At 39.5% G+C, this 21,188-nt stretch overlaps 1 protein-coding gene across 5 annotated transcripts in view; it reads left to right on the top strand.

Moving 5' to 3' along the window:
* Window positions 1-21,188, top strand: part of SNX24 (sorting nexin 24) — a 139,184-nt gene that overhangs the window by 71,858 nt on the left and 46,138 nt on the right. For all 5 annotated transcript variants that reach the window (XM_087429892.1, XM_087429894.1, XM_087429895.1 and 2 more), the window contains 2 exons: window positions 2,573-2,656; window positions 15,548-15,652. In XM_087429892.1, the coding sequence (XP_087286018.1) occupies window positions 2,573-2,656; window positions 15,548-15,652 (189 nt within the window). The remainder of the gene's footprint in view (window positions 1-2,572; window positions 2,657-15,547; window positions 15,653-21,188) is intronic.

Raw genomic sequence — 21,188 nt, 5'->3', positions numbered from 1 at the left:
TTTGTACCTCTCGCCGCCTCTCTGCTCACGGAGGCCTTCTCTGACTACACTGTCTAAAACAGCACCCTTGTCCAGCTCTGTCTCCTTACCCTGCTGCATTGCTCCTCCCAGCACTTCTTATGTCTTGACTTCACCATATTCATTCACATGTGTATAGTCGGCCTCCGTCTCTAGATAGGATGTACACTCCATGAGGCTGGGCTCTTGTCTGTTTTGTTCACTGCTGAATCCCCAGAGCCTAGAACAACTCCTGGGCACGTTGTAGTCACTCAGTAAATACCTGTTAAATAAATGAATGGATTCCAGATACTGTGCTGCGTGCTTTCCCTACATCATCCTGTGCTGCCCACACCTTAGAGGTAGATGACAACCACTGCGAGTTTGCCAGGAGAGCAAAGCAGGAACAGGTTTTCCAGGCAGCAGAGACAACGTGTATCAGAAACTCTTTAAAAAAAATCTGGTATGGAATTCAGGAAAACAGGATTTATTAAATTGACTCCATTTCATGCTTCACATTGTCATGGAAATTCTGATTAACCAACTTCCTTTCCAAAATGTTTTCTCAGAATTTAAAAGTAAGTCTTCACAATATGAGGTATAATTGTGCATTTTTTAAATGGCAACATAATAAAAATATTAGAATTAAAATTTATCATATACTTTCCTCTGTGTGTGTGTGTACCTCCTCCCCTTGCCCCCTGAATTTAGTGATTGTGAAAAGTAACTGTGGAACTTGGTGATGGGACCATCTGGTCGATAGAAGGGATGACATTCCATGAGCAGCTGTTGTGTAGTGTCTTATCCCTGGCCTTCAAGAGGGGGCACCTTGAGGGGTGACCTGGTAGGTTGAGCCTTACCGAGTCCTCAACTTTCTCCTTCCTTTATGGATTCTGCAACAAACATGCCAATTAAAGTGGTGGTTTTTGTGATGAAGCCTCAAGTAACTGAACTCGGAAGATAACTTCCTTTATTTCATGCGGCTCAGCAGATGGAAACTGCTGTCATTGCTGCTACATTGTCCTGATTTAAATCTGGGCCCTGACACTGAAAAAAGGGGCTCTGTATCATATTAACAAAGCCTCCAATGGAAGCTGTGCTTCTTTTGTTTGTGTTTCTCAGGGTATTTTCCTCATTCTATTCCTGGCAAGGTTTTTGAAGAAGAATAATTTTCTTTAGCAAATTAGTAAACAGAATTATTTTCTAAAAAAAAAATAGTGTACTTATATCTGCGAGTTTGAAACATATGCATATGTTTTTAGAAGAAAAATTTTCAGTGATTCGCCAAAGAAAACTACTTTTTAGGGAGACTTCTTGAAAAACCAAATGTTAGTATAAAATATTGATTAAATTGGTAAAAATTTACCACTTATTTAATAAACGCAGGTTTCTTAAACTGAGTCGTGCAACAGAAGATTTTGTTTCTGATTCGAAGAAGTACAAAAATACAAACACATATTATGTTTCATGACATAATTTCTGGCTTCCCAAAAGAGTCATACTTACATATAAGGCTGAAATATAGAGCCACAGGGATCTATTTTCATAACGAAGATGTGTGACCTTGTATCTCATATGTTAACTCTAAGTAGTTCTTTTTAGGGTTAAAGTAAGCGTGCTTTTAATACTCTTCAGTCTTGAGACCTCAACTTTAGTTTAGTTTTGTTTTTTTCAGAATGGCAATTGAGACAGGAAATTAGGCTTACTAAGTCATTGAACAATATTGCTTCATCTTGGTGTTGACAAACTCACTCAGCAAAACAGGAGTCAATGACAAACTCTTGAAAATAACAGAGCACACCTTCTCTTTAGCTCCTGCCAAGCATCCATCCACCACCCCACCTTAACATTGTGTTTTCATGAGCATTTCACAATATTTCTCGTCCCTTATTCCCAGTCTTGACCCACTGACCTAAGAATCAAGAAAATGTCATGTTAGTGCCTACTAATTAGCACACCCAGAGAGCCTTTTCATCTGGCCTTTCAACCTTCTGGAGGTGGGAGCACAAGCTGTCACTCGGATCATGCAGGGAAAATGAACCTTTGCTGCATCTTCCCTTTTTGCAAACAGCAGAATAAGCCCAGCTGAGACTAGAGATGAATATGCAGGTTAGGAAGAAATTAACCTAAAATGCACTACTGTTTGCATGATTGTCTTATACATGACACAGCACTGCTGTCACTGAAATACTCATAATGGGACGCCGCGGACCTGCGATTTTTACCAGACTGTTGCTGTTGCATCACACTTGTATTTCGATGTCATCGTAGGCGTTGGGTGAAATAATTTTAAGGGAGGACCATTCTCTGATTAAAAAGTTCTGGAGCATTTTAACGCATTTAAGTTTCCGTTGTTATTAGACACGTTGCTGGGATAATGCAGTTTGTTAGTGAGCATTTGGCTTGAGTGCTCATTAATCAGAGCTGTTGGGCCAGGGTCTCCTGAGCCTTCTGGGTTTTGGGGGATCAGCTCTTGTAATTAAAGGGATGAAATATATCATGGTCACAAACTTACCACATCAGACAATTGAGGGTTTTGAATGGGCGGAATTAATCTTTTTAATTTTTTCCTTAGGTGTTTAAGATAGAAGTGCTAATGAATGGAAGAAAACATTTTGTTGAAAAAAGGTACAGCGAATTTCATGCCTTGCACAAAAAGGTAACTTTTTTTTTCCTTTTATCTATATGGCAGATGGTATAACATTAAGACTGCTTTCTGTGGTTCCTAAGAGCATTAATAGTGCTTGGGACAGTATGATTTCTTCTATCATGAAGTTAATTTCCTTTTAAAATAAATTATTCAGTCCTTTAAAAGTGTGCTTTTTGAGTCGGTGGGTTTTCTCTTACGATCTTTTACATAAATAGATGTGAGGTGGCAAGCTGTTTGCAGTGTACTGTGCTGGGTGTTGTAGGTTCAGAAAGAATAAGACAAGATCCTAGTTTATCCATAAAATATACTGAATGTGCTTTACAAAAAGGGTAAATATAAAGCAAAGGATCATTTTATAGGAAGAAATTTATTAAAATCAACTTATACTTACTTGTACCTGGAAAAGATAACATATATGTCACATGTATTCAAGGACTGTTTGGGGAACGTATAAAAGGAGGCTTGTAGCCTTCATTTGAATTGTAAAGGCCACTCGACAAGACTAGTGTCTCGGTTCTCAAATTCATTTCGTTAAAAGTCTTAGATAAAAAGAAACAAGAATGCAAAAGGAATTGCTGAGTTTTTGGAAAAATGGTCAGTAAAGAATAGAAGAGTGAATACTTTTTTATTTTCTACCAAAATTTAATGTTTTGCAGGTTATAAATTATTATTGGGATGCTGAAATTACCTTAATAACTGGAAATACCTCATGAAATTGCCCAGAAAAATCACTGTGTATGAGTTAGTGCAATTTTATCATTTTTTCTTTCATATAGACGTATTTATATGTATTCACACACACACACATATACAATGTATGCCATAATTCAATATCTTCACTTTCGTTACTTTATTAAGTAAAAAGTTAGATGGGAAGATACTAAGTAAGAATGTTAAGAAAGCCACTGTTCTTTTAATTTCATTAAAGACCTCTCAGATTTTCTGGGAAAGTCAGTATGTAAATGATGTGATAGTGTGCTTACTCTGTATTAAAAGTTCTTTAGCATTTTTTAAAATTAAATTTTCCTGCTTTTTTTGGTCAGGAGAATAGAGTATTGAGTAAAAGCTTTAACAGGATATTATTGAGAAATTAGTGAGACTATTTCCCTCTGTTTTCTTTTAAAGAGGAGCTCTAAGTTATCTGTACACTTTTCTGTTAGGATAGCAGGGGATAATTTACATTTAATTCTCCAATTAAAATTTTATTATATCCGGGTTAACTTCCAAAAGAAACAACACAGGTGAGCTCAGATGTCGGCCTGGTGTTGCCAGCCGGCATCACAAAAGCATCAATGCAGGGACCTCAAAGAAAAACAAACCTGGAGTCTGGGTCTCACTTCCTTCTCAAGAAATTCTATTTTTTTTTACTTGTTTTTTGAGAAAACACATTCTAGAGAGATTTCTGCTGGGTCCTTCTGATGACCAGAGTCTGGACCAGGCAGCTTGTCACACACAAACCTCCTTCCTCATCTCCCGGGTCAGCGCCCAGCTCCTCATGACCCCAACACAGCCCAGCTGTCCCCACCAGATACTAGGGGACCAACTCCACACAGGCACAGCTGGGTGACTGCCAATTAGGCCTGCCTTGAGAAAGGCTGCCTGTGGTTCTCACGAGTTGAGAGTTGTTCCCCTGTTCTTTTCTCTAATACGATTTATTTTCTTCTGCAGAAGAGGACCCTCTCTCGCATGATTGTAGGCAGTTCTTAGATATTCACGGTCAGAAAAACATTCCTAGATTTTGTAGGGCTTTTCTCTCAATTTTTGCAGCTCTGTTAATAATTTTTGCTCTTCTTTTAATTATATCATCAGGCCTACTAGAGTTGAGAAAGTAGAAATTCTCAAATCTCTCCATTTTGCGTGTTTTTAGCAGGGACATAGAGAAAAAAAGAGATTTGTGGGGCAGAGCTTTAGTTGAAAGACTCTATCTAATGTTACGTATTATAGAGCAGAAAGCAGCTGCTAGAAGTCTCCTTTACATGCCCCAGTGTAATTGTAGTAGATTTGGCAAAAAGTTAACTATAAAAGACAGTTAAGTACAAATAATGGTGGTGTAAAAATAAACATAAACCTGTAATCTTGACTGTAAAATTGTATGTTAAGAAGGATTGAAATAAGCAAAAAAATCAGAATATACAAGCTTTACTGATTCCTGCTGCCACGTTGTACAACTTCTCTTCATTAGAATTTTGGTTCCTGAACTTCCATGTTTGAATTTTGTGATGTGCTTTGAATGTTTTGTTTTTACATAAAATATCTTCCCTTTAAATGCCATTAAATCTATTCTCATTTAATTTTCTTGAAATATTCAACTGTTTCTGTGGTGGATGCAATTTGCTCTGTTGCCTGTGACCTGATTTACCTTAACTTTACATTGTATTTCTCACTTGCTAAAAGTGTTTAGCCAATGTCTCCAAGTTAATTCTAAAATAATATATGAGCTATTGACAAGTACTTTACACTTTTAGAATAGCAGATGCACAGCTCTTCTTCATGTGCCACAAACACACAAAAATGCCTCCTGGCTATTGTTAAGCTAATTTTTAGGCAGAAACTAAAACCATTACCCATTTGACAGTTCATCTGGTTGTCTGAAGAAAGTTCTTAGTGATTATTACTTCTCCTAAACTTTTATAATTGTTGATATTAAAGTATGAAAACACTATCCTAATTGTTTACACTTTTCTTAGAATTTTTTTCTATTTTTTGGAAAATTTCAGGAGTTTTGTGGTTTTTTTTTTTTTTTTCCTCTGTGCGTTATTTTCCTCCCCTCAAGTAATTTTTGGATTGTAAAGGTAAATCTTACAGAAAGTTTGGGGGCAAGGGAAATAACCCATTGTTACCCACACATATTTCTACTATCTTAATACACTTGCTGTTTTCCTTCTTTCTTTTCTTGCGTTCTTTAATAAAACAAATGCTGCTGTGCTAACCATGTTCCCACATGGTGGTAACTATGGTGTGGAAGTTAAGTGTGCAAGCTCTGGAAGCAGAATGTTCCTGAGCCTGCCTTCATCTCTTCCTAGCCCTTTAAGTCCTTGGAGCAAGTTATATGATCTTTCTGTGCCTCAGCTTGCCCATTTTTAGGGTAGGAATAATAACTAACTTCATAGGATTGTTTTATGAAAGAAATGAAATCATGTGCATCACATGGTAACCTTCTAATAATTGATACACTTCCTGACATGCAATTTTTTCCCCATATTTAAGGCTATTTCCTTAAGCTAGATTATAAAAAGAAGCATTCTCTGTCAAAAAGTATGGCAATTTTTACAGCTCCTGATATATGTTGCCAAATTAAGTTTTTTCCAAAATGGTTATAGCAGATTATAATGCAACCAGCAAGTGTGAATGTATGATACATCTCATCACCTTTGAATATTACCCCCAAAATGATATTTATTTATTTAGCAAGCAATATTTGTTGCCTTGTTGCTGTTTTAATTGGTATTTCTTAAGTTTGTTTATGATTGTGGTCCCTCTTTTTGGAATTTTATTTACGTGCTTTCCCATTTATCTGCCAGGGGTCTCAGTTGTTTTTGCTCATTAGTTTGTGTGGCCTGTTAAGAAAATATTAGCCATTTGCTGAAAGTATTTTTCACCAAGGACTTTTTTATTTTGGCTATGATATTTATTGTAATTTGCAAACATTTTAAATTTTTATGTTGTTTAATATGTCAATTTTCACCCTTTCAGATTTCATATAAGATTAATCATTTCTTCAAGAGCTATGATGAGTATTTGATACCATTTTCTTTGAGTTTTTCTAGATTGGTATTTTTCAAAGTGTGAACTTTGGATCACCTGAATCAGAACAGTGTTTATTAAAGTGCGCGTTCCTGGGTACCACCCAGATATACTGAATCGGAATGTTTGTGATGGAGCCCAGTAATCTGCATGTTAAACCAGTATCCCAGATGATCTTAATGCCTGTAGAAGTTTGAGAATTCATATTGTGTGGTTATATTTTTAAAGGTCTCTCTTAGACACAACCCTCCCCCATCACATGCACTGAAGCCACAAGGTTCAACACCTTGGAGGTCTTTCCTTTCTCCTACCTTCCATATCCAGAGTGTCACCGAGTCCTGTTGATTCATTCTTCCAAATTTCTATAATATGCACCATTTAATTTTTCATTTTCTATTCCTACCATCCCAGTCCAGAGTTTTACTACTTTATGTAAGTATTGTTTTAACAGTGTCTGATCCTTATCTTCTTATTCATTCTCTACTGCAGATCAGTTTTCCTAAAGCACTATTTTCATCTTTATTCTTTTGCTCAAATATGGGTCTGTATTGTCTACCAAATCATGGACATTGACTCTCAAGGCCAATAATCTTAAACCCTATATTGGTTTCTTATTACTGCAGTAACAAATCACCACAAACTAGTGGCTTAAAACAACACACATTTATTATCTTACTCCACGTATCTTGGCAAAGCTGTGTTCCCTCTGGGGGGCTCTAGGAGAGAATCACTTTCTTGTCTTTTCCAGCTTATAGAGGCTGCCCACATTCCTTGGCTCACGGCCTTCTTCCATCTTCAAATCCAGCAGTAACATCATTCCCACTTCTGCTTCCATCATCACATCTCCTCTCTCTGACTTTGACACTTCTTCCCCGATTGGGCCTACTTGAATAATCCAAGATGACCTCCTCATCTCAGGATGCTTGATTTAATCCACCTGCAAAGCCCCTTTTGCCATGTATGGTAGTACATTCACAGGTTCTGAGGACTAGGACATGGACATCTTTGAGGGGATCATTATTCTGTCTACCACAAACCCCTTTACTGGCTGAGTTTATTTCTCACTGCTTCTCCTAAGAAAACATCAGTGGTGGCCAAGCTAATCTCTCCCTTCATCCCGGTATATGAAAATTGCTACTTCTCTGTCTTTGTCATGCTGAATATCCTTTCCTCTGAGTTCTGATCTGTTAAAGCCAAACTAAAACATTTCAAGTTCTTCTTCCATGTGAATTTCTTTTATTCTCTAATCTCTTTGTTCGTAGAACTCCTATTCCATTTAGAGTAGAGATTTCTACTTAAATTAAGAACATTTAAGAGATAATTAAAATATAGTTGTCCCTAAGTTTTCTCTAACTAGAAGATATATATATTTATATATATTTATATATGTTTTATATATAAGATATATACATTTATATATAAATGCTTATTTATATTTCCTTAAATAAGCATTTGGCAAATGGGATATTTGGAGAACATTATGCATATTTATGAATTACTGGAGGAATGTTTTGCTGAAAAGCGCAGTTTCTATTGTGGGAGTTTAGTTCACTGTGTGGTTAACCCCAGGTTACACCTGCACGTCCCCTGTAGCTCTGCTGGTGCTGGGTGGGAAAACACCACCGCCACACTCAAACCAGAGCACACTCCACCCTGTTCTTCTCTGTTCAGTCTTAGCAGAGTATCCTTTAAAAAAAAAAACATTATTGGATGCTCTCCCTATGGCTCAGGCCCAGGCTGTCGTGACAGGGTGAGCCTTAAGCTTGTAGGTGCTTTCTCTGTGCCCCAGCGACACCTGCTCATGCCCCACTACAGCCAAGTAAGGTACCACTTGAAATGGCAGTCCTTGACAACAGCCTCACCTCCCTAGGTCCAAAACCATGGGTGTGGAGAAAAGCCTTCCCTACATGGCACACTGCTAAGCAGATTTTGCATGCCTTCACAGCTGTTTCCTGTCAGTTCCATCCATCCTTTTACTCACAAAGGTTTCAGAGGAATATGGTGCTGGTTCATTCCTAAATCAACTGTCCTCATTCTTGTTCTTGCCTACTTTTGGCTTGAGTAAAATATTGCATTCTCGTGTTTAGTTTAATGAAGTACATATTTCAGAAGAACCCAAAAATTGCCATATGGGGTTAAACTAGGAGTATAGCACCGTGTGTAGTGTCTTTAGAGGGAACCCTGAGGATATAGGGGTGACAATATAGGGGTGACAATATGGAGTAAAAGATTAAATTTTACCTCAAATGTTCCCCACTTCTTAACTTTTTTTTTCTTTTTCATCTTTTTTTTCATGTGCTTGGGGAAAGTATTTTTGTTCTTTTCTGTGGAAAGTAATGATTATAATCAACATATATGCATCAGGTCTGTATGGAGTAAGTTCTGGGTTAACTCTTCTAACAGTGTGAAAAGGAAAGAGAGTGGTCACGTCAGGCTTGTGTTTGTGGTATCGTGGAATCTGCTAGCTATCTGCGTGGATCAGAAAGGCCGTTTGGCTGGACACAGCAGGGCCAGAACAGTTAATCATCGGACGAGTGGCAGAGGGGTATTTATCTTGTAAGCAGCTGAGCCCTACTGGAAACATATTGTCTCGGGTTTGTCTCTCCTCATCTAAAGCAATTCATTACTCACCTACAAATGCTGTCACAGATCCCCGCAGCTGGGATGATCGGCTTCCTCAGTACTCCTGACAGAAAGAAAAAGGAAAATTGTTTTCAGTACTATATCTTCAAGATTTTTTTTAAAAAAAAAGAAAGAAAAGGAGAGAGAGGTAAAGGAGTTGATTTTCTATTCTGAAATATAAGAAATGTGGTGATTCATTAGTTTTAAGGGAAGTTTCTTTATGTTTAAATTGAAACTTAGTAAGCTTATTACCACAGAATAATTTAGCATTTTTAGCCTTGTCCTTGTTTGAGAGATACCTCAAATAGTGTAGAGATGAGATATATATTTATTCCCTTACAGACCATCATAAATTCCTTCTCTCTCTCTCATTATCAATTTCCCCCTTAATATTGGATCAATTGCATCAATAAATGAACATGGTATATTTTTCATTTAACAAAATAAAACCCACCTTTGCTCTCCTTCTCTCTTGGTATAACTCCTCGAAAGAGGAGCCTCTACTTTCCCGCTTCCCACTCTCTCTTTACCCACAGATTTTGATTTCCTGGCATCACTCAGTGCAGCCTGATCATGCCCCTTCTAGAAACACTTTCCTGATAAACATACTGTTTCACCCCCTCCTCACGGCTTGCCCTGCTTCTCTTCCCTGCTTCTCAGAGTGGGATATCTTAGACTTCAGCCCTTGTATTAATTTTCTATTGCAGCATAACAGATTACCACAAATCTAGCATCTTAGAACAACACAAATGTGTTATCTCTGAGTTTCTGGGGGTCAGGAGTCTGGGAACAGATTTGTTGGATTCTCCGCTCAGGGTCTCACCAGGCTGAAATCAAGGTGTCGCCAAGGCTGTGATCTCATCTGAGGCTCGGGGTCCTCTTCCACGCTCATTTATGTGGAATTCACTTCCTTGCAGTTGTGGGACTGAAGTCCCTTTTTTCTTGCTGATTGTTGGCTGGGGCAGCTCTCAGCTCCTGGAGGCCACCCTCAAGTCCTAGCCATGTGGCCCTGGCATAACATGGCAGCTTACTTCTTCAAAGCCAGCAATCTACTAGGACTCGGTCTTGTGAAATGTAACCTAATCAAGGGAGTGACTATTCCACCACATTCACAGGCGCATCCACTATAAGGGAAGGATTATGTGGGGCATGTACACCAAGAGTCAGGGGTCTTGGGGGCCGTCTTCCGATTCTGCCCATCACAGCCCTTTTTCTCCATCTGTGTGTAACTCCCAATGTCATCTCGTCTGGCTCCATGGCTCTAAATACCACTTACGCATTCTGACTCCCAGATTTACAGACTCATATTCAACTGCCTGTACGTTATCTCCACTTGGATGCCTATTGGGCATCACTGACTTAAAATCACAGAAACTGAACAATTGGTTGCTTTATGTCAGGATTATCTCTGGTTGGATATAATAGAAACCTGGCTAAATTTCTTAAACACATAAGAAATTGATTTTTCTCACATTGCAAGAAAACTAAAGGCAGACAGCACAAGTTGATGTAGCAGTTCCACAATATCCATATTCCAAGCTACTTTTATCTTTCTGCTTCGCCATCTTTGCCTCAGCATGTGACTTTCACCCCTCTGGTTATAACATAGCTGCTGTCCCTCTAGGCATTGCTTCCACATTTCTGGCAAGAAAAAGAGCTATTTCCTTTTGTGAGGAAAGCAGGAGCCCTTCCCAGTAGTCTTGTACTACATTTCATTAACAACTCTGTCACATGACCATCCTAATCACAAGGCAACTTGAGAAATCAAGATTTTTCACTCAGCATGTTGGCACTCTGAATGACACTGGGGTTTTTTTTGCAAGAAGAAGTAGGGACCGAATATTGGGTAGGCAACTAGCAGTATCAACCATATCCCTTCCTCGTGTGGGATTAGATTTAGCTGAAAGTAACTCTAAAATCAAAATAATGGTGACATTAAGGAAGGAGGGAAGGAAAGGAGGAAACAGTTCTTTCCTTTAAGAACTTCCTGAAAGTTGCACTCACATGCCTGTTTACCTGCCTTTGACCAGAGTTCAGTCGTTTTGGCCACACATAGCTCCACGGGAGATCGGGGACTGTGTTCTTTATTCTGGGTGGTCGTGTACTCAGCTGGAAATCTCTGTAGAAGACAGGGACAGTGGATTTAGGGAGATAACTAATGTTCTCTGCCACTTATCCTAAACCTGGCATTCTACTGCCTTGCAATAAACAGCAGCCGGATCACCCAATATATAGCTGCCAGGTGAGGTCAGAAACCTAAAAGTGAAGTCGTTCTGATCACCCCATGGAGGTCATTCTGATCACCTCGACTTGCCACATCCTCCCACAGCCTACTTCTCCTCACCTCCACTGCCAGGACCATAGTCCAAATCACCGTCATCCCTTGCCTGGACTTCTGCAGAAGTTTCTTACTAGTGGCCCTGCTCTGACTCCCACCTCCCTTATAGTCCATGTTACTTATAGAATCCAGCATAATCTCTAAAACTTATATCAGGTCATTTCCTTTCTCAAGCCATTCAGTTTGCTTCCCATTAAAATGATATGCAAATTCTCGCCTTGGCCTCCAAGGCCCTATAGTCGCCACCTCTCAGAACTCGTCCCTCCTTGCTCTGTTTTGAACACCAAGCTTGGCCCTCCGTTTCCATTGCTCTGTCTCTGCTGTAACGTTCCTTCTCCAGCTCCTTACCTCACTCCCTCCCAGCATGATTCAGGTCACTCCTCAGACATTCCCACCTCACACAGGCCTTCCTCAACTGCCCCCAAAACACACCCTCTTCTGTTACTCTCTGCTCCCACCCTGTTTTATTAACTTGCTTGTTGTTTATTGTCTGTTTCCTGGTATGTGAGCCCCATGAGGGCAGAAGTGTCTCTAGCACCAGAATAATACATGGGAAGAGCTCAGTGCCTTCTCTTCCGTGACCTTCATCAGGGGCTCTTTGTTTTCCCTGGAAATTATTTTTTCTAATAATTTTTCTAAAAGAATGGTGTACTTTAACAAATCCTAAGATTTATCCATCTTCTCTGTACTCTCTACTGCATGGAATCAGCCTTCTTCCAAGAAGCCCCTCTCCAAATCTGCTGACCTTCTGCTCCAGCCTAGACTGATAGTTCTCTAGGCTGCCTAGCCAGCCTTGGATTTCCCTTCCCATGCTGATGGGGTGGAGCTATGAGCCCTGATCTTGTTTTTCCTCTTCCTTGCTTTAATCTCTGTTTTCTGAAATCACATGCTCAACTTTGTGTAAAAGAAGGCATGGGAGGTAAACCTTCTGAGTCCTTCAATGTCTGAAAATGCATTTGTTTTCTCACCCTTGGCTGATGGTGGCTGGTTGTAGAAATCCATTTTTGAGTTAGATCTTTGAGGGCTTGATCTTCTGGCGTCCACTGTTGCTGATGAGAAGTCAGTTGCCCCTGCAGTTCTTCTTCCTTTATTTGCCACCTAATGTTTTCCCCTCTGTCTTATCTCTGTCCTTAATATTCTGAAATCTCAACAGATAAATGTTGGTAGGTGTGGGTCTCTTTTTATTCATTATGCTGGTACTCAATGGGGTCTTAATCTGAAGACATATATTAGGTCTTGTAAAATTTTGTTTTATTATTTCTTTAAGAATTTCTCTTATTCTTTATGGAATGCTTATTAATTTTGTTAAGCTTTCTTGATTAATCCTTTTAGTGTTTTATTTTTTCACCTACTTTTTCTCTCACTTTGTTCTACACTTTGAAAGACTTCCATGATTTTATAGGCTCCCTCTTTTAATTTTTTATTTCTGAGTCATGTTTTTAATTTCCAAAATCTCTTTCTTCTTTTCTGATTGTTTCTTTTTCATAACAACCTGTTCTTGTTTTATAGAAGTAGTATCTTCTCAAATCTCTCTGCAGATAATAAATAGAATTTTTAAAGATCTCTTCTGTTATTTGATTTATCTCCTTCCTTTGGGATTAGTTGTTCTACTCGTTTTTCTTGTCCTTTCTCTTTCCTAGTGCTGGCTCTCCTATGAAAGCGATCCTCGATTGCCATTAAGCTAGATTAATTATTCTGGGTATTTGTCACTGGTTCCTCTGCCTTGAGTACATAAGTCTGGTCCTTCTGTAGGGTGTGTTGACTGGAGGGCTTCATTATAGGGAATGAGGGGAGAGAGCCAGCTATTAGGCTGGAGGCCCCAGGAAAGCCAGAATGACTAGAATGGCAGACACCCTTGTTTAACCCAGACACTTCATTCATTTTCTTTGGGAATATTGACCCTTTTTATGCAGTAGGAGTATGTGTGTTAGAGGTAAAACCAGGCTGCTAGTCACTCTGCTTATGGGGGGTAGAGGTAGAGAGTCCATTGGCACAGACCATGGCGTGGTCTAATCCATCTTCTTGTTCTCTTCTCCTCTTATGCCGGTCCTGAGCACAAGACTCTCGGATCTGCTGACGAGATTGGGGTTCAAACTCTTTGCAATCCCCTTCTTGAGCTATTCTGGGCTGGGGCTTCCTCTGCTCTATTTTACTCGTTGACATGGTCCTGCTTGCTGTCTTTTACAAAGTTGTTAATTTCTCACTTGGTGATTTCTCCTTCCTCCCTGCCTATTCTCTTCATTCTTCTGTGTCCTATTCCCTTTGACCTTTTGCCTTTTTTTTTTTATGTCTATCAGGATTAAATTCAGGTATAAAACAGAAAGTCCAAATACTAGTAACCTTAAAAAAAAGCGGATTTTTTTCTCATCTCAAAAAACAATTCTGGAGGTAGGCCATTCGGGGCTCTTGTGGCTGCTCCAGGTGGCTGTCAGGCACATGACTCCTTCTTTCTTTCTGCTCAGTCATCTGAAACACCTGTCTTTCATCCTCCGAGTTGCCTCATGGTGCATATGGTTGCTGCAGCTCTAGCCATCATGGTCACATTCTAGGCAGGAAGTTGGTGAAAGAGGGTAGGACAGAAGGTGCAAGCTAGCTGAGTCTGTTCCACTTTAAAAGAGTTTTTATGGAAAGCTCTTCTCAGTGACTTCTAATTACCATTGGCTTCCACTCTCTGCAAGGGGGTTTGGGAAATATAGCTTTTTAGCTGAATTTAGCTGAATATATTATCGTTCCCAATAATATAGGAGTTCTGTTGGTGAAGATGACAAGGAGAATAGATTTGGAGTTTGCAGCTAGCACTCTCACACTATTATTTTAATGGCACTTCAGGTATGGAGAGAGGAGGCAAATACAGGCTCAGCCTAGTGTCTTGAACTGAAAGTGCTCATCTTTGAAATGCACAAAGACACCTTCTTTTTCATGATGTGCAATAAACTTCAGCCTGGAATGGTTAGTGGTGAATGTATTCTCATGTATGGGAAGAATTTTTTATTACAGTTTTAGCTGCTGGGGTTTAAGCATATGCCTTTTCTTAGTGTTTATTATGCTGTTTCTTTGCATGTGTAGTAAAGGAACAGCCTCAGTAGGTTTTTCCAAGTTTTTAATTAGAACATTAAAATTAATTCTATTTTAGAGGCAGTGTTTTAGTTTCCTATTGCTGCTGTAACAAATTAGCACAAACTTAATGGCTTAAAACAATACAAATTTATTATCCTATACATCTCAAGGTCAGAAGTCCAAAATGAGTTTCACTGAGCTAAAATCAAAGTGTCCACAGGCTGTAGGGAGAATACATTGGGCTCATGACCCTTTCTTTATCAAAGCCAGCAGCTAGCATCTTCCACTGCCTCTCTGACTCTGACCCTCCTGCCTCCCTCTTATAAGGATCCCTGTGATTACATTTAGGCCACCTGGACAATCCAGGATAATCTCTCCATTGTAATCTTCTCATTTAATTAGATATGCAAAGTTCCTTGCCATGTAAGGTAATATTCACAGGTTTAGGATGTGGATGTGGTAGGATGTACCTACCACAGGCAGCTCTAACTCAACTTCCAATAGAATTTTTCTTTATATAGTCTCTTAAAACTGCTGCCCAGAAAGGCTTAGCTGAGAACCATCATTCAGTTTTCATGAACGGAATTTGGACCTAATTCTTAGGAATGTTGGAAGGATCAGTCTCCCTGTTTTTTAGTTCATTCTATTATAGAACTTTCAAGAAACTCTCCAAATGATGTGGTCTAGTTCATATGGCATTTCCAAGGATGATGCTTATAAACACTTGTATTTTGTTTTGCTTTTTTGTGTGAAAAAAATATGTAGAAAGATTTTTCATCAGAAAAGTACTTCATGCAAGCAAAATTTCATTATATTAATGGATTTTTGAAATTATAAACTTCTTTACTTCCTTTATAATTCATTTACTGAACTTTTAATTTTTCAGAAAAAAATAATTCCAATCTGAAATACCAGATGATGTACAACAGTAACAACAATTACCAAAAACACAAAGCTCTTATCCTGAAAGCTGAACATTTAGGACAGCTAAGTAAAGAATTTTTTGACAAAATTTCAGTGTAATTATGTTGTCATCTAGCTTTTTATTGGAGATAGCAGTGTTCACTTTCTTTTATTGGCTTTTTCTCCCAAATAATATCTTTATAATTAAGAGACATCTTCTGTTTCTCTCTTTATAGCTTAAGAAATGTATTAAAACTCCAGAAATCCCTTCTAAACATGTTAGGAACTGGGTCCCAAAAGTCTTGGAACAACGACGGCAAGGTTTGGAAACATATTTACAGGTAAGATGTCTTTAGATCCTCAATTAATGTAACATAGCTTAAATAATCATGCATCTTAATGTTTTTCTCAGAACTTATGGGTGAGATGCAAAATATATCAAGCAACCAGACATTCTAGATTAAAATAAAGTTAAAAGTTGTAAATATGTTGTTGGTTGGTTCTTTTAGCTTTACTTAGTTTCTATTTAAAATTGGTGATGTGGCTCAGGGAAGTGAAAATTTAGTATGAAGGTAAAAACTGAGGTAGAGAGGGTCTGTCCATTTTTTTATTCAACTCTATAAATTACTTTGTTTTCATTTTTTTTCTGCTCCAAGATTTGGTGGTTTTTCATAGCATTCCTAGCTTTTAGGTTTGCGTGTTGAGGAGATAGTGAGAGAAATGGAATTTTCTGTGGGCCTGGCTAGTACATCCATGGAATCAAATTGAGAAGGAATGTATAAAAATTGCCTCTGATGAAGTGCCAACCTCTTTGAAAATTAGAAGGTATGTTTTTAAAAGAGTGCATTAGGATGCTCTTTGCTGCAGCTGAGAGGAGCAAGCAGAACGACCTAAGTAAGACAAGACAGAAAGAACAAGCAAAGGAAAGGATGGAGCAGTGTCAGCTTCTCTGAGTTTTAAAATGAAAAGGTGTAGAGGCATCAGGTGAATATTCAGTGTAGCCATCATTAATCCGAGAGCACTGTGCAGGGCAGGTGCTGAGATGGGGGGAGCCTAGTGTTCAGCCGGGACGCCTGAGTCCACTTGAGAGGCTGACTCGAGAGAATGACTGAGGTGAGCATGGCTGGCAGGGGAGGGGGTGGATCTTGGCTCTCAAAAAACGAAGAGCTCGACTTCACCTGCGAGTTACGAATTTACCATAATGGTCTATCTGTCTGAGACATGTTACATCAAAGAAATCGGCAGCCATGACTGTGTTCTTCCATTAACATCTTCATAACTCCTTGAAGCATTAACCCTTAGGTTGAGTCTGTTTAGGCAACAGCTATGGACTGTATGGCTGTGAAGCAAGTATACTGTTTCCTCTACAGAGCTTTTCTGGCTGGTTGTGCCTCAATCACTGGTGATTAGAAGTTGAGGAGAAGCTGTCACCATAGGCTTGTACTTAGTGATAAATTCAGAGGAGTCTATCCTAGTAGAAAGATGCCAGGAGTCTGTTCCTGGCCTCCTGTAGTTTCTGGCCTTCACAGTGCTCAAATAGGAAAGCTGACATGCTGGAGGCCCTGAGAACATCTGAGGAGGGCTCTGTTTACTGCTTTTGGACTTGGTGGATGGGTCCTTCACTGCCTCTCCCTGGAAGTGGGAGATTGAGGGAAATGGGGACCACAAATGGCAGGAAAGCGTGTGGCTTTGTTCCTTGAGACTCTGTGTATGGAGGTATGAGACTTCCAGAGCTTTAGGCAACGTTGCAGTGCAAAACCAAACCAAAAAACGAGACTTTAGACATCATATGCAAAGGGTAAAAATGCACGTTCTCTATAATTAAATGGAATAGGTAGACAGTACATTCTTATTTGTAAGCCAGATTTTCCACAGCTATTGTATATCTTCAAGCTTTAGTTCTGAAGAAAGCTTTACTCTTTTTCCTCCCATTGTATTTGACACATGACTTCCATTACTACTCAGTGTAAACATTTTAAGTTGTTTGTACTTTGGTTATAAATATGCGGGTAAAATCATCTGGCACAGAGAGAAGTTTACAGTGACATTCAAATTGAGCTTAGAATTTTCTATTCTCAGAAATAGAGCTTGAAAGATGTGGTTGAAAGACTGAGAGGGCTTGCTTCCTGTTGTGTATTTAATATTCAGCTTGTTGTCCGTTAAGTCCCTGAGGAGTTCAAGGGAGCTTTCTCTTCTCCCTTTTCCACCTGATTCTATTTGCAGGCAGTGGGAGCTAGATGGAAGTTGCAAAGATGAGTGTGAATGCTTTATCAATCCCAAATGAAATGAAAACTCTGGCTTAAGTATCATTTCTTGATAACTTTTGGTGTTTAAGTCACTTTAGAAGTAAGACAGTTATTGCTGTTCCTCCTACTCACCTGTATAACTACAGTTAGAATCCCACTCACCTTCAGAACCAGCCTGAACCCCAGGGTGCAGGTGCCACTAGTGCTTCTCAGCAGGCACCATCCTGCAGCTGACCCATCTCAGCATGAGCTGGATAGGCTGGCCCTGTTCTGGCCTGTAAACCTGGGAAAGTATTAGTACCCCAAAGCCATAGCATCTTAAGCTCACAGGGAACTTAGACGTTATCTAGTCCGGCTTGCCTCCTGCCCTCCAATTATGGTCACGATCATCCCTCTGGCCTCAGTTTCCCCCCCCATAAAACAGGCAGATTAGCTCGTGAGAGAGCCAGAGGAAACAGCTCTTCCTCTTGTCCAAGGAGCAACTAGTACATTCTGGACCATGCATGGATGCAACACCCACATTTCCTAAGGTGGCCCGTGCTGCACTTTTATTTTAGAGATGCAGAAACTGAGGTCTAGTGAGGTTAATAAACTTACCTCACTTCCTAGAGTATATTAGTTAAAGAGATAAGACTGGAATTTTAGTTTCTTAACTCCCAGTGTAGGCTCTTTTCATTATGCACTGTAGATTTTCTAAGTCAAGAGAAATTTTTCAGCCTTGAAATATATACTTAAGTATATAATAATAATAATATAAAGGAAAAGACCTTATAATCATAAAGTATCACAATTTGACTGTCTACCCTTGATAGATCAATAAGATGGGTGATTTTTTTAAATCTATATCTTGAATATTTAGAATCCTATGAAAACTATGAGTATACATCTGTTTTCTGTGTTAAGTCATCTGCATAGAAGCAAAAATCTTTAGAATAAATTAATTGGGGTTTCCCAAACTGATTTGACCATCAAACATGGTTTATTTAATAGTTTTATCTCCTGGTTTGAAATGACTTCACATCTTTCCTGAGACCCACTGAAATAAAAGTATAGAAACTTAAGAAGGAATAAACCCCAACAGTTAATTAGTGGATGGGCAGGGAAAAAGAGAGGCTCATCTTAGGAAGAAAAATTTTTAACAACTTTCTGGAAGATGGAGTGTTTTGGGAGCATGTGGAACTGATGCAACGGAGAGCGAAAAGCAGCAGCCCGAGCTCAGCCATGAGAGCCTGCGGTGGGGGTTGGAGGCAGCCTGCCCACCACTGTATTGGAGAGCTTCTGGACTTAGCGTCGGCAGGTGAGGCAGAGGCTGAGGTGAGCAGTGAAACTGGAAACAGGTGGCTCCATGCAGGGCGTGTTCATGGGCAGGTGCCCAGGCCACTGATTCTGTACAGAATACAGGCAACCTGATGTTTATGACCAGGAAAAATTTTTTTTAAGACTTTTCTTTTAAAAACAAAACAATACAAGAAAATGTTAGGAGAATGACTGAGGAGAGCTAAGGCTTCTAATGTCGATATTAGGGCCCCCAATTTGACAACCCCTCCCCGCCCACTTACCCCAAGGAAAAGCCTAGGAGGCTGCATGCTCCACCCATACTGTCTTTCCACTTGGAAGGAGGCCTGTGGCGAGTGCTCCTACTGACATACCAGCAGAGGAAACCCACCCAAGCCAGCAGGGCTACTTTCTTCAGTGAGATCTGATAACCCAGGATCGCCAGGCATTTGAAGAAAACAAGTAGCATGAACAAAAAGACCAAGATGAACAAAACAGTGCCTCTTCAGGAAAGAGATAATTCAGGACACAAAAATAGATCTTAAAATTGATTTAATAAATCTAGAGAACTTCACAAAGGTGTTACATCCTAGGATACTGTGTAGAAGAAACAATCTGAGAACACACAAGAGTTCTGAGAATTAGTTGTGTTATCCAGTTGAAAGCATTCAACAGATGCCCTCTCTAGTTGGGACAGTGTTCTATAAAGTACAGATACAAAAACTCTCCAACAAAAGACAAGAGACATAGAGGACCAATCCAGGTCTAATGTCCTACTTCTTTCTGGAGTCCCAGAAAGAAAGAAGAGGGGGAAATACAAAAGTAGGGAAGGGAATAATCAAAAGAAAAACAGTTGGAAATTTCCCCAAGCTGGAGGATATGAACCTTTAGATAGAAAAGGGGCTCCAAAGTCAGAGCACAAAGAAGGACAGACACCCTCATCGCTGGTTGGCGATGAGGATCCATAATCTTCCAGAAAGAAAAAACAAATGGGCAAGGTTGAGGTTTAGTCATGGCGTCATTGCTGTATTTGAGGCTGGTTTAAGGGCAGGTCCCTCTCCATTCTTCAGTAGAAACATGAAATTGCCAGCTGGCATCATTTTTAGACAAATATTTTTCACAGGAATTTTGCATATCTTGTTCCATTTGTTGCAGTATTTCTTTGCTGAGACTATATTTCTTTGTTGAGTTTTACTGTTTTTTCTTTTTTACAAATGGGCTCATAATTACTTATTGAAACATTTGTGTCGTGGCTGCCTTAAAATCATTGTCAGATAATTCTAACATCTCTGTCATCTCAGTGTTGGCATCTATTGATTGTCTTTCTCATTCAGCTTGAGATCTTCCTGGGTTTTGGTATGATAAATGATTCTGGTTGAATCCTAGACATTTTTGCATCGTGTTGTGAGACTCTGGATCTTATTGAAACCTTCTGTTTTATGTGGCTTTCTCTGACACTGCTCAGTCAGGGAAAGGTGGTGGGTGGGGGACTCAACCTTGTCTCTACCAGGTGAAGGCAGAAGACCAGATTCCCCACTTGGCCTTCATTGACACCTGGGGGTGCTCCTCATTACTGCTGAGAGGAGGAGAGTTCCAGCTCCCCATGTCTCCACTGACCCCATGGGAGGGGGCACATTCCTGGCTGGTGGAGATGAAAGTCCTGACCCTGTACTTGGCCTTTTCTGATACCACCCTGGCACTGGGTGCTTCATTACCACCTCACTAGAGTGAAAATCTAGATTTCCCACTAGGCGTTTGCTGGCATGAGTGGAGGTGGGGCCACAGTTTCTTCTGTAGTGGTGGCTGGAGTAGAGTGGTTAGTGTTTAAAAGTTTTCTGTCTTGCTAAGCTGTCTCTTTATGGTCCTATTGCTAGAGGAAAAAGGCTTTTATTGGGGTTTTATTTGTCTGCATCTGTTGGCATTTCCTGGTTGCTGGATTTTTCTACTCCAAGTCAGGATATATGAAGCAAAACAAAAAATCCAGGAAAGGTAAAACTCACAGCTGTGTCATGCCCAGAGTCCTGGCAGGTCTCCTTTCTTCCCTCAACCTCTCATAATCTTCTTATATTTGCTTTATATGTGATATCTAGGGGTTTTACTTAGCGGGAGGAATAGGGAAAAATAGATCTACTCAATCTTACTGGAAGTGGAAGTCCGTCCACTGACTTTCAAATTTTAATATTAAGCTTTTTTTGTTTTTCAGAGTTCCGTTTGCTTGTTTTTCTAATCTGGCTGGGTGTTTTTTTTTTTAAATAGTCCTTGTTTCTTGCTCACATTTTCAAACATCTGTTTTTTCTCTTTGAACGCATTAACTCAGTTTCCCAGGAAAAATGGTCATCACCATTTATCATCTGAA

Source organism: Ceratotherium simum, chromosome 4, assembly GCF_057802395.1.
Source record: "Ceratotherium simum simum isolate JZ-2026a chromosome 4, ASM5780239v1, whole genome shotgun sequence".
Lineage (NCBI taxonomy): Eukaryota > Metazoa > Chordata > Mammalia > Perissodactyla > Rhinocerotidae > Ceratotherium > Ceratotherium simum.
Note: the sequence above shows the minus strand (reverse complement) of the source record. Positions and strands in the feature narration are given on the sequence as shown.